The sequence below is a fragment of the Dendrobates tinctorius genome, unplaced genomic scaffold (genome assembly GCF_039654945.1).
Source record: "Dendrobates tinctorius isolate UK_male_01 unplaced genomic scaffold, ASM3965494v1 ptg000063l, whole genome shotgun sequence".
In the NCBI taxonomy this organism is placed as follows: Eukaryota; Metazoa; Chordata; class Amphibia; order Anura; family Dendrobatidae; genus Dendrobates; species Dendrobates tinctorius.
Window position 1 is genome coordinate 25,292,418 of NW_027361731.1, and position 14,516 is coordinate 25,306,933.

A 14,516-nucleotide genomic window follows, 5' to 3' on the forward strand; every position below is an offset into this window, starting at 1 on the left:
TTCGCTCCGGTCTCTCCTGTACAGTGAGGCCTCATTATACCCCTGTATAAGGATCTAGTGACGCAGTGTAGACTGTTATTCAGCATTGCTGCTTCCTCAGATTGTCAGCTCTTGTGATCAGGCCTCTGCTCCTCGCTCCGGTCTCTCCTGTACAGTGAGGCCTCATTATACGCCTGTATAAGGATCTAGTGACGCAGTGTAGACTGTTATTCAGCATTGCTGTCTCCTCAGATTGTCAGCTCTTGTGATCAGGCCCCTGATCCTCGCTCCGGTCTCTCCTGTACAGTGAGGCCTCATTATACCCCTGTATAAGGATCTAGTGACGCAGTGTAGACTGTTATTCAGCATTGCTGTTTCCTCAGATTGTCAGCTCTTGTGATCAGGCCCCTGCTCCTCGCTCCGGTCTCTCCTGTACAGTGAGGCCTCATTATACACCTATATAAGGATCTAGTGACGCAGTGTAGACTGTTATTCAGCATTGCTGTGTCCACAGATTGTCAGCTCTTGTGATCAGGCCCCGGCTCCTTGGTTGCAGAGTCTTACTATGTATTCCTTTCTAATCTGTGGCGTTTTTTGTACATGTCCTGTCTGGATTAGTAAGTGCTGCAATCTGTGTTGGTGCTGTATAAGAGTATAATCCGTAAAAGGTATGTTGGAAGCACTGTACACACACACACTCCAAAATATGTAAGCAACGCCTATTGAATGGTAAAATCAGACACTAAGAGCAGCTGCCTGGCCGGGGTGCTCGGTGTCGCACCCTCACTGATCAGACATTGCTGACCTATTCTAAGGTCAGCCAGCATTAAAGTCATGGACAACCTCGCAGGTGCACTTATTTGAAGCCTGCAGAATGATTTGGACTAGGGCCAGTTTTGCTTCCATATTACACTGAAAGCTCCTTTCTGTTCCCCACTGGCCCCTTCCTCCTGACCCCCCTATTACTGCAGTGTAATAAAGTCATGTGCAGTAAGAATAGTCTCATATCGGCCCTGGTGATCTGATAATGACCCAGCAGTAGCCCAGCGGGACGTCTATTCCCCCAGACTAGGAGTCCGCACCGTCATTGCTGTAGGCATTCCCTCTTGGACGCGATTTATTCGCATCCGTTTTTTTTCTGCAAATGGATGTAAACGCATGGAACTGCACCCTGATCAGGATTTGGTTGGAAATGTGAAATTCTGACTTCTGGGGCAGAGGATAGGGGGAGAGAGGAGAGGAGAGAGACTGGTGAAAGACAATGGGGCTGGGAGCCTGCGCAGTATGAAATCCACATGCAGATTGGACGCAGGCATCCTGATTCAGCTGCGTCTACAGTGACAATCATATGTTTTTGCTGACACATATCAGAATGTCTGCAGATTTTTTTTAACACCCAAAATTCGCAACAAGCTGCGTTTTGGGAGAACATGGAAAATCCTGATGGATCCTGATGCAAACGCAGCTCCGTGTCTCCCTGTGTTAGTATAGGGATGTAATCTGGATCAGGATTGCTACGCTTCACAACGCACCGTACCAAAACGCTAGTGTGATCGCAGCCCCACTCGTGCAGCCCCTAACCAGGTGCCCCCATGTCGTATACATGCTCCCAATACATGTTATTACCATTACCACACAGTAACACAGGGCACAAGCCCTTCTAGTGAGGCGGGAAGGATCACTGTATGATAGAGCAGCATGCGGACATAGTCTAGATTGTGTCTGCAGTCTGTTCCCATACAGCACATCCCTCGCTTCCGAGCATCAGTGCCGCAGCACGGATCCCTGCACACGGACCTGTGTCCTCCTGGATCCGTGCTCCATAGAGCTCCATGTTAATTCCAGACGTGTACCCGCGGATCCGTGCGTCTCCCTGTGCCTGCGTGTTTTTCTGATGACACAAAACTGCAACAAGTTGCGTTTTTGTGCGTCTGATAAAATATGCAGACACAGCGATCTGTGGGAAAACGGTGACATCTGGATGCACAGTCCCATCCGTCACCACGGAATGTCAATGGAGACGAAAACGGATCCGTGTGCATCCAAAATATGCAAGTGTGACACCAGCTTAACCCTATAAGGCCATGTGCACACGGTGCGGATTCTGCTGTGGATCTGCAGCGTTTCAGGCTCTGCAGCAGCTTTAGCTGCGTTGTACAGTGCCATTGTTTTCAATGGTAAACTGAAAAACACTGTGCACATGCTGCAGATTTTTCCGCGCGGATTTGCTGCGGGTTCAAATCCACAGCATGTCAATTCTTTGTGCGGAATCCGCTGCGGTTTCCAACCTCCATTGTAGAGGTGTGAAACCGCAGGGCTAATCCGCAGATCTTTTTTACCTGCGGATTTTTCCAAATCCGCAGCACCAAAAATTATGTGTGCACATGGCCTAATTATTGGGGCTGGACCTAGATCTCTGCACAGTCTTGCCTGAAATCACTTTATTATATTGCTTACCCTCCCCTCAGCAAGAACTGCCGCTTCTCCCTGTAGGGTTCCTGCCCTGTGGGACTGTCCTGAATCCTCCTCACTCAGTGCTGCACTGCTGCTGAGGCTGAGCTGAGGCGGCTGACTTTAATAGTATACTATATGTGAGAGTCTACATGAGACCAATTTGCTGTCACTTGAGTGTAACCCCTCTACAGTCACATGCCATATACAGTATGCCATGCATGCATGTCTGAAGCTAGGAGGAGTGTATCACTTTCAATATTTCCACTCACTCCAGCTCAGACAGCACACATTTCCCTCTCTGGCTCCTGACAGCTCCGCCTCCTCCCAGATGAGTCACTGCCACTGCCTGGCACCAGAAAAAAAAAAAAAAAAAAAAAGAACCTGCTCGTTCACAGTGCAGAGCCGGCTCATTTTGTTCCCAGCGGAGAGCCGGCTCTTTGAATCGGATCGTTCATGAACGACACATCACTTTGGCGCGCTTTCCTGACAGGAGCCAGCCGAGCCAATCAGCAGCGTCGTCAGCGTGCGTGTCGCTCTGGTCAGTGTATTGGCGGGACGGGTACCGCACAGTCGCTCCGCAGCGGTTTTCTCCCCGTGAGGTGAGGGTGTAATACGAGGGGCCTCCTGTGTATAACGCCGGCGTCTAGTACCGGGGCCACATATTGCCCACAGTGTCAGTGGCCGGTGTGTTGTGGCCACTGTAGTGAGGAAAAGCCTCACAATGCAGTGATCGGGCATTACAGGAGGGAATGGTGCGGGAGGCCGACAGAAAGCTTCAGGGGCCACACAGTACTGTATGTGCGACTGCTTCATCCACCTCTGAGAGAGAAGGGGCCTCCGCCCCGGCCACCTCTGTGAGAGAAGGGGCCTCCGCCCCGGCCACCTCTGTGAGAGAAGGGGCCTCCGCCCCGGCCACCTCTGTGAGAGAAGGGACCTCCGCCCCGGCCACCTCTGTGAGAGAAGGGGCCTCCGCCCCGGCCACCTCTGTGAGAGAAGGGGCCTCCGCCCCGGCCACCTCTGTGAGAGAAGGGGCCTCCGCCCCGGCCACCTCTGTGAGAGAAGGGGCCTCCGCCCCGGCCACCTCTGTGAGAGAAGGGGCCTCCGCCCCGGCCACCTCTGTGAGAGAAGGGGCCTCCGCCCCGGCCACCTCTGTGAGAGAAGGGGCCTCCGCCCCGGCCACCTCTGTGAGAGAAGGGGCCTCCGCCCCGGCCACCTCTGTGAGAGAAGGGGCCTCCGCCCCGGCCACCACTGAGAGAGAAGGGACGTCCGCCCCGGCCACCACTGAGAGAGAAGGGGCCTCCGCCCCGGCCACCTCTGTGAGAGAAGGGGCCTCCGCCCCGGCCACCTCTGTGAGAGAAGGGGCCTCCGCCCCGGCCACCTCTGTGAGAGAAGGGGCCTCCGCCCCGGCCACCACTGAGAGAGAAGGGGCCTCCGCCCCGGCCACCTCTAGCGGGAGAAGGGGCCTCCGCCCCGGCCACCTCTAGCGGGAGAAGGGGCCTCCGCCCCGGCCACCTCTAGCGGGAGAAGGGGCCTCCGCCCCGGCCACCTCTAGCGGGAGATGTGACATCCCATAGAAGTGAATGGAGCGCAGGTCCATCCCATAGAGGTGGACGGAGCAGAGGTCACTTCTCCCATAGAGGTGAATGGAGTGGAGGTCACTCGTCGCTCCCATAGAGGTGAATGGAGTGGAGTTTACGCGTCGCTCCCATAGAGGTGAATGGAGTGGAGGTCACGCATCGCTCCCATAGAGGTGAATGGAGTGGAAGTCACTCGTCGCTGCCATAGAGGTGAATGGAGTGGAGGTCCATCCCATAGAGGTGGCCGGAGCAGAGGTCACTTCTCCCATAGAGGTGAATGGAGTGGAGGTCACGCGTCGCTGCCATAGAGGTGAATGGAGTGGAGTTTACGCGTCGCTCCCATAGAGGTGAATGGAGTGGAGGTCACTCGTCGCTCCCATAGAGGTGAATGGAGTGGAGGTCACTCGGCGCTCCCATAGAGGTGAATGGAGTGGAGGTCACGCGTCGCTGCCATAGAGGTGAATGGAGTGGAGGTCACGCGTCGCTCCCATGGAGGTGAATGGAGTGGAGGTCACGCGTCGCTCCCATGGAGGTGAATGGAGTGGAGGTCACACGCGTCGTTCCCATGGAGGTGAATGGAGTGGAGGTCACGCGTCGCTCCCATAGAGGTGAATGGAGTGGAGGTCACACGCGTCGCTCCCATAGAGGTGAATGGAGTGGAGGTCACACGCGTTGCTTCTCCCATAGAGGTGAATGGAGTGGAGGTCACACGCGTTGCTTCTCCCATAGAGGTGAATGGAGTGGAGGTCACACGCGTTGCTTCTCCCATAGAGGTGAATGGAGTGGAGGTCACACGCGTTGCTTCTCCCATAGAGGTGAATGGAGTGGAGGTCACACGCGTTGCTTCTCCCATAGAGGTGAATGGAGTGGAGGTCACACGCGTTGCTTCTGCCATAGAGGTGAATGGAGTGGAGGTCACGCGTTGCTTCTCCCATAGAGGTGAATGGAGTGGAGGTCGTTCCTCCCATAGAGGTGGACGTAGCAGAGGTCACTTCTCCCATAGACGTGGATGGGACGAACTTCAGGAGAAGACCTAGGAGGGGGGTTCCTGCTGCCCCCTATTTTGGTTGCAGTCTGTTCAGACGTGCAGTTTGGCCCCTGTTCGGTCTCTATCCGGTTGCAGTGAATGATCTGCAGCAGCTTTTCCTGTCTGTGTTTTCTGATGCCTCTTATATTCATATTTATTGGTTTTACATTTTCCCTTTTTTTTTTTTTTTGTTTCTTTCTAGAGACTTTTCACATGTAAAGATGTCGTCGTTTTCTGACCTGGAGGATGAGCTGAGGTGTCCCATCTGCCTCTGTATGTACACGGAGCCGGTGACCCTGAGGTGTGGACACAACTTCTGCAACTGGTGTATTCGCCAAGCCCTGGACAGCCAAGTGTCATATGGGACCCGTTTCTACCACTACTGCCCATACTGTAGGAAAAGGTTTGCGATGAGACCCAATACTCACCCGAATATCGCCCTGCGTAACATAGTGAATCGTCTTCAGTCCTTCTCACCAGAGACATCCATAGTCGGCATCCCCTGCACCTATTGTATCACCGCACCGGTGTCTGCTGCGATGTACTGCCTCTTGTGTGAGGCCTTGCTGTGTAATGATCACATTGCCGTCCACAACAAGTCTCCTGAACATGTGCTGGTTGCCTCCACATTGTTTTCCGAGACTAGAAAATGCTTTATCCATAGTAAACTCCTGGATTATTTCAGTCCTGAAGATGTAACTTGTGTTTATTGCACGGCGCACAGAAATAATCAGACCCAGGAACACGGCGGGCCCAGCGAGAGCACAAACCTAAAAGAAGTGCTGGAGAAGCTCACCTTAAAGAGAGAGGTTATCGCAAACTGCGCTGAGAACCATCTGCTCCACAAACGAAAGATGCAGACCTTAGCAGACAACTTCGCTCTCGGTACGAAGGCTTTGTTTGCAAATCTTAAAAGAAACCTCTCTTCCCTGGAGATTCGCATCCTAAAAGAGACCCGGAGGCAAGAGGAGCAAGTTTCCTTCTCCGTTGATGACTGTATTAAACGACTGGAAGTGAGACAGAACGAAATATCCAAGCAGATCGCATGCGTCCAGGAGATCAGCAATTTTCCAATACCAAAACCTGAGATTGCTGGCCAAGGTCACATTGAGGCTGAAGGAACCAACAGAGAAAATGTGATCCTACTAGATGAGTTTCGTGTGGACCATTTCATCCCGGTCCTCATTTCAGAGACTTTACGGAGAGAATTGCATGATATTGTGGCCAATGTCAAACCCCCCTACAGAGGGAACAGTGCCATAGACATCTTACTGGATGCGGGCACAGCCGGGCGCAGCATCACTGTGTCCGAAGACCAGAAAACTGCCTCTTGTTCCATTATGAAAAGAAAACGAACCAAAAATCCACAGACGCAGGTAAATTATCAGGTGCTGAGCACTCAGAGCTTCTCGGGAAGATATTACTGGGAAGTTGAGACTTGTGACAACAGGTCTTGGAGGATAGGAGTAGTCTATCCCAGTATAGGCAAGAAAAAGCCAACGTCTAGGATCGGAGACGACAAGAAATCCTGGTGCTTGTGTTGCTTTCATCAAGAGTATTCTGTAAGACATGGCGGTAGGAAAATCGACCTGTCTCAGAAGGTCTCAGCCCTGAGACTAGGAGTTTACCTGGACAGCAAGGCTGGGACACTCTCCTTCTTTGAGCTCGGGGATCCCATCGTGAAGCTCTACACTTTCACCACCACTTTCTCTGGACCTGTCCATGCCGTCTTATATCTAGGAGGGATCGGATGGCTGAAAATTGGATTGCCAACGCGCTCGCTTCCGATTTTCGCAGATCAGTTGGGCAACAAAATGTGTGACTAGAATTGGTTTCTTGTGTCCAAGGGGGGACGTCTGCCAATGGACGTTGCTGGAACTTCCAAGCGGAGGCCTCCTACGTTCTCGAGAGATATGTTTAATAATGCTGTTGGAAGACCACAAATAGGGGGGATTCAGTTGGATCGTTCTGACTTGTTTTGCGTTGTGAAGTATATATATGACGACCCCCATCCTAGAAGACAAGTTGCCGTACAAGTTCTCACTTAGCTCATGTTTCTGGTTAAAGGTATTGTTCTGTTTAAGCTGTAGTAACAAGAAAGGAGATTTCTGATGGATGGACAGTGCACACAGCTACTCTTTATGTGCCTTGTCCAGGCTGTACGTGGGCGCCACGTTCTCAAGACCTGATACTTGTCCCATTGGTGGGATTTGCATCTAATATACTTTGTCACATTCTTAGAGTTGCCATAGTTGGGAGCACCCCTGTAGGCCAATAATTGGCACAGAAAGTTGGACTCGTTAAGATCATTATAGCTGTTACCTTTAGGCAATGAGGTGAATGTCAAAGAATCCCGTTATAGAAGCTAATGGAAATGTTGTACTGCTGATTGTAGTAATAAACTGTTGGGTATAAGGCTGATGTCTGTGTTGTCATTTTGTTTTATGCTTTGTTCTGAGGGTCCCTATCTGACTGCCTGTGTTGTTTGGTGGTTTCGTATCGCTTTTGCACTATGTATTGCCAAGTAGTTCTGATGAGGTGGAAACCACATGCGTCATCTGTCCTAGGCGCAGCCTAAGGGCTCATACTGGCGAGAAATACGGACGAGTACAATCCATTAAAAAAGCGGATTGCACTCAGACCAATGTTATTCAATTGGTGACAACTCATCTGTGAGTTTTTTTTCTCAGCTGAAATTGGACTGAGAAAAATATCACAGCATGCTGCGTATAGCCGCATATCTCGGACGAGACTCGCCAGTGCAAGTCAATGGGTGCGAAGCAGAAAAAAAAAAACTCGCACCTTTGAAAAGCCGGCAATTCATGTCCAGCTACTGTAAAATCACATTGACAGCTCACAAAACTAATATGTGTGTGTGTGTGTGTGTGTGTGTGAAAAAAGGGAAAATGCAGCACAAAAAAAGAACACAATGCGGGTGCAAGCCTTCCAGGCATATACCAAACCTCAAAAATAGTCCTCAAGATGAAAGCACACCAAAAGAAATCCAGTCAAAGTGCTATTAGCCCATCTGGCTAGTTGCCTATACAGCGACGTTTCCGGCCTGGGAGTTGTGGACCTTTCTCAAGCTTGAAAAAGGTCCACAACTCCCAGGCCCGAAACGTCGCTGTATAGACAACTAGCCAGATGGGCTAATAGCACTTTGACTGGATTTCCTATGGTGTGCTGCTTTCATCTTGAGGACTATATATATATATATATATATATATATATATATATATATATATATATATATATATATAATATTGTCAGTGACAAATACAATTAGTATAGTTTCGGTGCAAGATTATGGACATGTATTTAATAAATGATTACCGTATTTTTCGGACCATAAGAAGCACCGGACCATAAGGCGCACCCCAATTTTCAGAAGGAAAATAGGGAAAAAAAATGTGTCAAATGGGGGTCCGTCTTACAGTCCGAATTCAGCTTACCTGGGAAGGGATCTGACACAGGTGGAGGAGTAGGCACAGGGGTCATTCAGTGGTCCAGGCTCGTGCAGTGGCGGCTCTGTGCTGGGGCAGGTGGGCTCTGCGGGGTGAGGGTGGCGGCCGGCTGTGCTCTGGTGCAGGGGCGGCGGCTCCGCCGGCATTTCCTCGCAGCCCGGAGGCCCCCGCACATCCCTTGCTGGCCGCCGCCATGTTGCGGTGGACGCCGGGAAGATGGCCGCCGGGACGGCGCATGCGCAGGTTCAGATCTCGTCCCAAGATCTAAACCTACGCATGCGCCGTCCCCGGACCGGCGGCCATCTTCCCGGCGTCCATGTTCCCGGAGGCCACCGCAACATGGCAGCAGCCAGCAAGGGATGTGCGGGGGCCTCCGGGCTGCGAGGAAATGCCGGCGGAGCCGCTGCCCCTGCATCGGAGCCCCACCCGCTGCCCGCACCGCAGAGCCCCGGAGGTTAGTATATTGCGACCATAAGACGCACCCCCCACTTTCCCCAAAAATGGGGGAAGAAAGTGCGTCTTATGGTCGGAAAAAGACGGTATTTCAAGGAACAAAGTGACGTGGGCTCCTATAATTTATAGCCAACAACACTATACCAATTGTATCACTGACGTGTGTGTGTATGTATGTATGTATGTGTGTGTGTGTGTGTGTGTGTGTGTGTGTGTATATATATATATATATATATATATATATATACACACACACACACACAGTACAGACCAAAAGTTTGGACACACCATTCAAATAGTTTTCTTTATTTTCATGACTGAAAATTGTAGATTCACTCTGAAGGCATCAAAACTATGAATTACCACATGTGGAATTATATAATTAACAAAAAGTGTTAAACAACTGAAAATACTGTATGTCTTATATTCTAGGTTCTTCAAAGTAGCCACCTTTTGCTTTGATTACAGCTTTGCACACTCTTGGCATTCTCTTGATGAGCTTCAAGAGGTAGTCACCGGAAATGGTTTTCACTTCACAGGTGTGCCCTGTCAGGTTTAATAAGTGGGATTTCTTGCCTTATAAATAGGGTTGGGACCATCAGTTGTGTTGTGCAGAAGTCTGGTGGATACACAGCTGATAGTCCTACTGAATAGACTGTTAGAATTTGTATTATGGCAAGAAAAAAGCAGCTAAGTAAAGAAGAATGAGTGGCCATCATTACTTTAGGAAATGAAGATCAGTCAGTCCGAAAAATTGGGAAAACTTTGAAAGTGTCCCCAAGTGCATTGGCAAAAACCATCAAGCGCTACAAAGAAACTGGCTCACATGAGGACCGCCCCAGGAAAGGAAGAGCAAGAGTCACCTCTGCTGCGGAGGATAAGTTAATCCGAGTCACCAGCCTCAGAAATCGCAGGTTAACAGCAGCTCAGATTAGAGACCAGGTCAATGCCACACAGAGTTCTAGCAGCAGTCACATCTCTACAACAACTGTTAAGGCCTCTTTCACACTTCAGTTTTTTACAATCAGTCACAATCCGCCAGGTTTTGAAAAAAACGGATCCGCAATTTTTTTTTGAGGATCCGTTTTTTTCCCCATCGACTTGCCTTATGGTCGGATTGTGACAGATTGCCGTCCGTTGCATCCGTTTTTTTGCAGATCCGCCAAAAGTTGCTGTCCGTTATCATTCTCAAAGATTTCAAAACGGAGCTTGCAAAGTTTTTTTTTTCTTGCGGATCCTCCAGACACTGTTTTAACCCGAAATTCTTTCTGGCTACCGGACAAAAAAAAAAATTCTCTCCCTCTCTTCTCTCCTCTCTCTTCTCTCCTCTCTCTTCTCTCCTCTCTCTTCTCTCCTCTCTCTTCTCTCCTCTCTCTTCTCTCCTCTCTCTTCTCTCCTCTCTCTCCTCTCTCTTCTCTCCTCTCCTCTCCTCTCTCTTCTCTCCTCTCTCTTCTCTCCTCTCTCCTCCTCTCTCCTCCTCTCTCCGCATCCGTTGTCATCAGTACTACAACGGATCCGCCATCCATCCTTTTTGGCGGATTATGACTGATGCAAAAAACTGAAGTGTGAAAGAGGCCTGAGAGGAGACTTTGTGCAGCAGGCCTTCATGGTAAAATAACTGCTAGGAAACCACTGCTAAGGACAGGCAACAAGCAGAAGAGACTTGTTTGGGCTAAAGAACACAAGGAATGGACATTAGGCCAGTGGAAATCTGCTTTGGGCTGATGAGTCCAAATTTGAGATCTTTGGTTCCAACCAAAGCGTGTTAGCGTGGCTGTTCTGGAGCCAGAATCTCCAGGATTGGACTGTGGCACCGAGGTGCCCCCCCACGGGCGAGCTGCCAGGTGGAACCGGCCCCTATACAGGGACCGTTAGGAGCAGGCCCAGGGGTTCGAGTACCACGGTAGACGGTACTGAGAGGGGCGGCTCAGGATGGACTGGAGTGGGACTGAAGTGTAGATGACAGGACAGAGCTGGAACACAGGAGACAGGAATGGAGTAAGACAGACTGGAACGTAGAGGGATGGCTGGAGCAGGAACACAGGAGACAGGATTAGAGGGGGATGGAAGGACTGGAACAGGAACACCGGAAGTAGGACGGCAGGACTGGAACAGGAACACCGGAGGCAGGACTGGAGCAGGATGGAACAGGAACACCGGAGGCAGGACTGGAGCAGGATGGAACAGGAACACCGGAGGCAGGACTGGAGTAGGACGGCAGGACTGGAGCAGGATGGAACAGGAACACTGGAGGCAGGACTGGAGCAGGATGGAACAGGAACACTGGAGGCAGGACTGGAGTAGGACGGCAGGACTAGAGCAGGATGGAACAGGAACACCGGAGGAAGGACTGGAGTAGCAGGGGACACGGATAGCCGGACTGCGAGGCTGCTGCAGGGAGCACATGAGAGCGGGACTGTGAGACTGCAGAGTGCACACGAAGAAGCGAGGCCCAGTGTGCTAGGTAACAACGATCAGGCGCCTCCCTCAGGGGGAAGCGGCCTGATATGCCCGTCTGGTCTGCCATTGGTCAGGGGGTGCTTTCGGGTCAGGGCATAGCTGGAGCACAAGAAGCAGAAGGGAGGCGCAGCCTATGGCGCAGGCGCATTGCATGCAAAGTCGCCGTCGGCCGCGTGCCTGGCAGAGGTGACCGCCGTGGCTCTCGGGCGGCGAGGGGCTGCGGCATAGGAGCGATGGCCGGGTGAGTATGCAGAGTCAGCGTGACACACCGTGTCTTTGTGCGACGCAGAAAAGGTGAACAGATGGACTCTACATGCCTGGCTCCCACCGTGAAGCATGGAGGAGGTGTGATGGTGTGGGGGTGCTTTGCTGGTGACACTGTTGGGGATTTATTCAAAGTTAAAGGCATACTGAACCAGCATGGCTACCACAGCATCTTGCAGCGGCATGCTATTCCATCCGGTTTGCGTTTTGTTGGATCATCATTTTTCAACAGGACAATGACCCCAAACACACCTCCAGGCTGTGTAAGGGCTATGTGACCAAGAAGGAGAGTGATGGGGTGCTACGCCAGATGACCTGGCCTCCACAGTCACCAGACCTGAACCCAATCGAGATGGTTTGAGGTGAGCTGGACCGCAGAGTGAAGGCAAAAGGGCCAACAAGTGCTAAGCATCTCTGGGAACTCCTTCAAGACTGTTGGAAGACCATTTCCGGTGACTACCTCTTGAAGCTCATCAAGAGTGTGCAAAGCAGTAATCAAAGCAAAAGGTGGCTACTTTGAAGAACCTAGAATATAAGACATATTTTCAGTTGTTTCATACTTTTTTGTTAATTATATAATTCCACATGTGTTAATTCATAGTTTTGATGCCTTCAGAGTGAATCTACAATTTTCATAGTCATGAAAATAAAGAAAACTTTGAATGAGGTGTGTCCAGACTTTTGGTCTATACTGTATATGTGTGTGTGTGTATATATATTTATATAGAAAAGCCTGTAATTCATTTGTTGATTTCTGTAAAATGAATGCAGTAGCCGACAGTATAGAAGACATGGTTTACATACAGCAAACCCATTGCAGAACAGTTAGATTTTATGTCAGTGTCTAATACTGTTAGTAGTATGTGAATGTAAGTGTGTGTGTGTGTGTGTGTGTGTGTGTGTAAAATTTGGGAACTAGATATCTAGTAAAAGAATGTATTCACGGGAAAAATTGGCGTGGGCTCCCGCACAATTTTCTGCTCCAGAGATGGAAAGCCGGTGACTGAGGGCAGGTATTAATAGCCGAGAAAAGGACCATGGTTATTGTCCCCACCTGGCTGAAAATGTCTGCCCCCAGCCACCCCAGAAAAGGCACACTCCAGAAAAGGCACTTAGCCTCTCTTCCCACTACCCTGTAGTGGGTGGCATGTGGGGTAATAAGGGGTTAATGTCACCTTTGTATTGTAAGGTGACATTAAGCCAGCTTAGTAATGGAGAGGTGTCAATAAGATACCTATCCATTACTAATCCTGACGATTAAACACACACAGGCAGAATAAAGTATTTTAATGAAATAAAAGACCACACAGTTTTCCCATCTTTATTCTGCTTCTGCTAATCCAAATGATGCCCACGATCTATAAAGAAACAACAATATACCATACCTGTCCGGCGTACAGTCATGTCCCACGGCGTAAATCCATATCTGGGGGTTAAATAGTTTACAACCAGGAACAGTACTAATGCAACCGTCCCGGCTGTAAACCACTGAGGAATGAAAAGCTGCCTGCGCAGCCTCCCAGCCTGTCCCGCGGTGTACTCTGCTGTAGATATAGTATATTTTGACTTCAGCAAAGCATTTGACAAAGTATCTCACACAATCCTTATTGAAAAAATGACTAAGTATGGAATGGACAAGGCAACTGTTAGGTGGATTCATAACTGGTCGTAAATGGCTGCACATCCAGTTGGAAGAATGTCTCAAGTGGGGTACCACAGGGCTCTGTCCTGGGCCCTGTATTGTTCAACATCTTTATCAACGATTTAGATGAAGGAATTGAGGGTAATCTGATTAAAGTTGCTGATGACACAAAGCTAGGAGGGATAGCTAATACTAGAGGAGAGAGAGAGGATTCAAAAAGATAGAAATAAACTGGAGCAGTGGGCAGCAACTAACAGAATGGTTTTTAACAGGGAAAAATGCAAAGTACTACATCTGGGCAATAAAAATGAAAAAAGCATATATAGAATGGGAGGAATAGGGCTAAGTGACAGCACATGTGAAAAAGACTTGGGTATACTAATAGATCACAGACTGAATATGAGTCAACCGTGTGATGCAGCAGCAAAAAAGGCAAATGCAATTCTGGATTGTATTAACAGAAGCATAGAGTCTAGATCACGTGAAGTCATTATTTCCCTCTACTCCTCTTTGGTCACACCTCGTCTTGAATACTGTGTCCAGTTTTGGGTGCCACATTTTAAAAAAAGACATCAACAAACTGGAGCAAGTTCAGAAAAGAGCGACCAGAATGGTGACCGGTCTGCAAACCCTGTCTTATGAGGAAAGGTTGCAGGATTTGGGAATGCTTAGCTTGCAGAAGAGAAGACTGAGAGGAGACTTAATAGCTGTCTACAAATATCTCAAGGGCTGTCACATTGTAGAAGGATCATTTTAATTCTCATTCGCACAAGGAAAGACTAGAAGCAATGAGATGAAACTGAATGGGAGGAGACACAGATTAGATATTAGAAAAAACTTTTTGACATGATCAATGAGAGGAACAGGCCGCCATGAGAGGTGGTGAGGTCTCCTTCAATAGAAGTCTTCAAACAGAGGCTGGACAGACCTCTGTCTGGGATGATTTAGTGAATCCTGCTTTGAGCAGGGGGTTGGACCAGATGGCCCAGGAGGTCCCTTCCAACTCTACGATTCTATGATTTGCGCCGTGGGACTGACTACGCTGGACAGGTATGGTATATTTTTTTTTATTTTTTATAGATCGAGGGATTCGGGGAATTAGCAGAGGTTGTACGTATGGTTTAATTAAGAACAATAAAGGAGTCTGTGTGCTTATTTCAGATAAAGGATTTTTTAATAGGTGTCTGTTTTATTTA

The 14,516-nt window shown here is 49.5% G+C and overlaps 1 protein-coding gene across 2 annotated transcripts; it reads left to right on the forward strand.

The window, feature by feature from the left end:
• Positions 1-2,871: 2,871 nt before the first annotated feature.
• LOC141094006 (E3 ubiquitin-protein ligase TRIM21-like) lies at positions 2,872-7,454 on the forward strand. Of its 2 annotated transcripts, none has more exons than XM_073579692.1 (2): positions 2,872-3,032; positions 5,240-7,454. In XM_073579692.1, exons 1-2 carry the CDS (start codon positions 2,887-2,889, stop codon positions 6,861-6,863), a joined length of 1,770 nt encoding a protein of 589 aa, XP_073435793.1. In that variant the 5' UTR covers positions 2,872-2,886; the 3' UTR covers positions 6,864-7,454. The 2 variants fall into 2 exon arrangements, with proteins under 2 accessions (XP_073435793.1, XP_073435794.1); XM_073579693.1 differs by having other exon boundaries at positions 2,872-2,971; positions 5,242-7,454.
• Positions 7,455-14,516: the final 7,062 nt, after the last annotated feature.

What these genes read in the sequence shown, in the direction of transcription:
- LOC141094006 (XM_073579692.1), top strand. Translation starts at nt 2,887, where the DNA reads ATGAACGACACATCACTTTGGCGCGCTTTCCTGACAGGAGCCAGCCGA. An exon ending in AGCGGTTTTCTCCCCGTGAG is followed by an intron (nt 3,033 to 5,239) that starts GTGAGGGTGTAA and finishes GTTTCTTTCTAG; the next exon opens with AGACTTTTCACATGTAAAGA.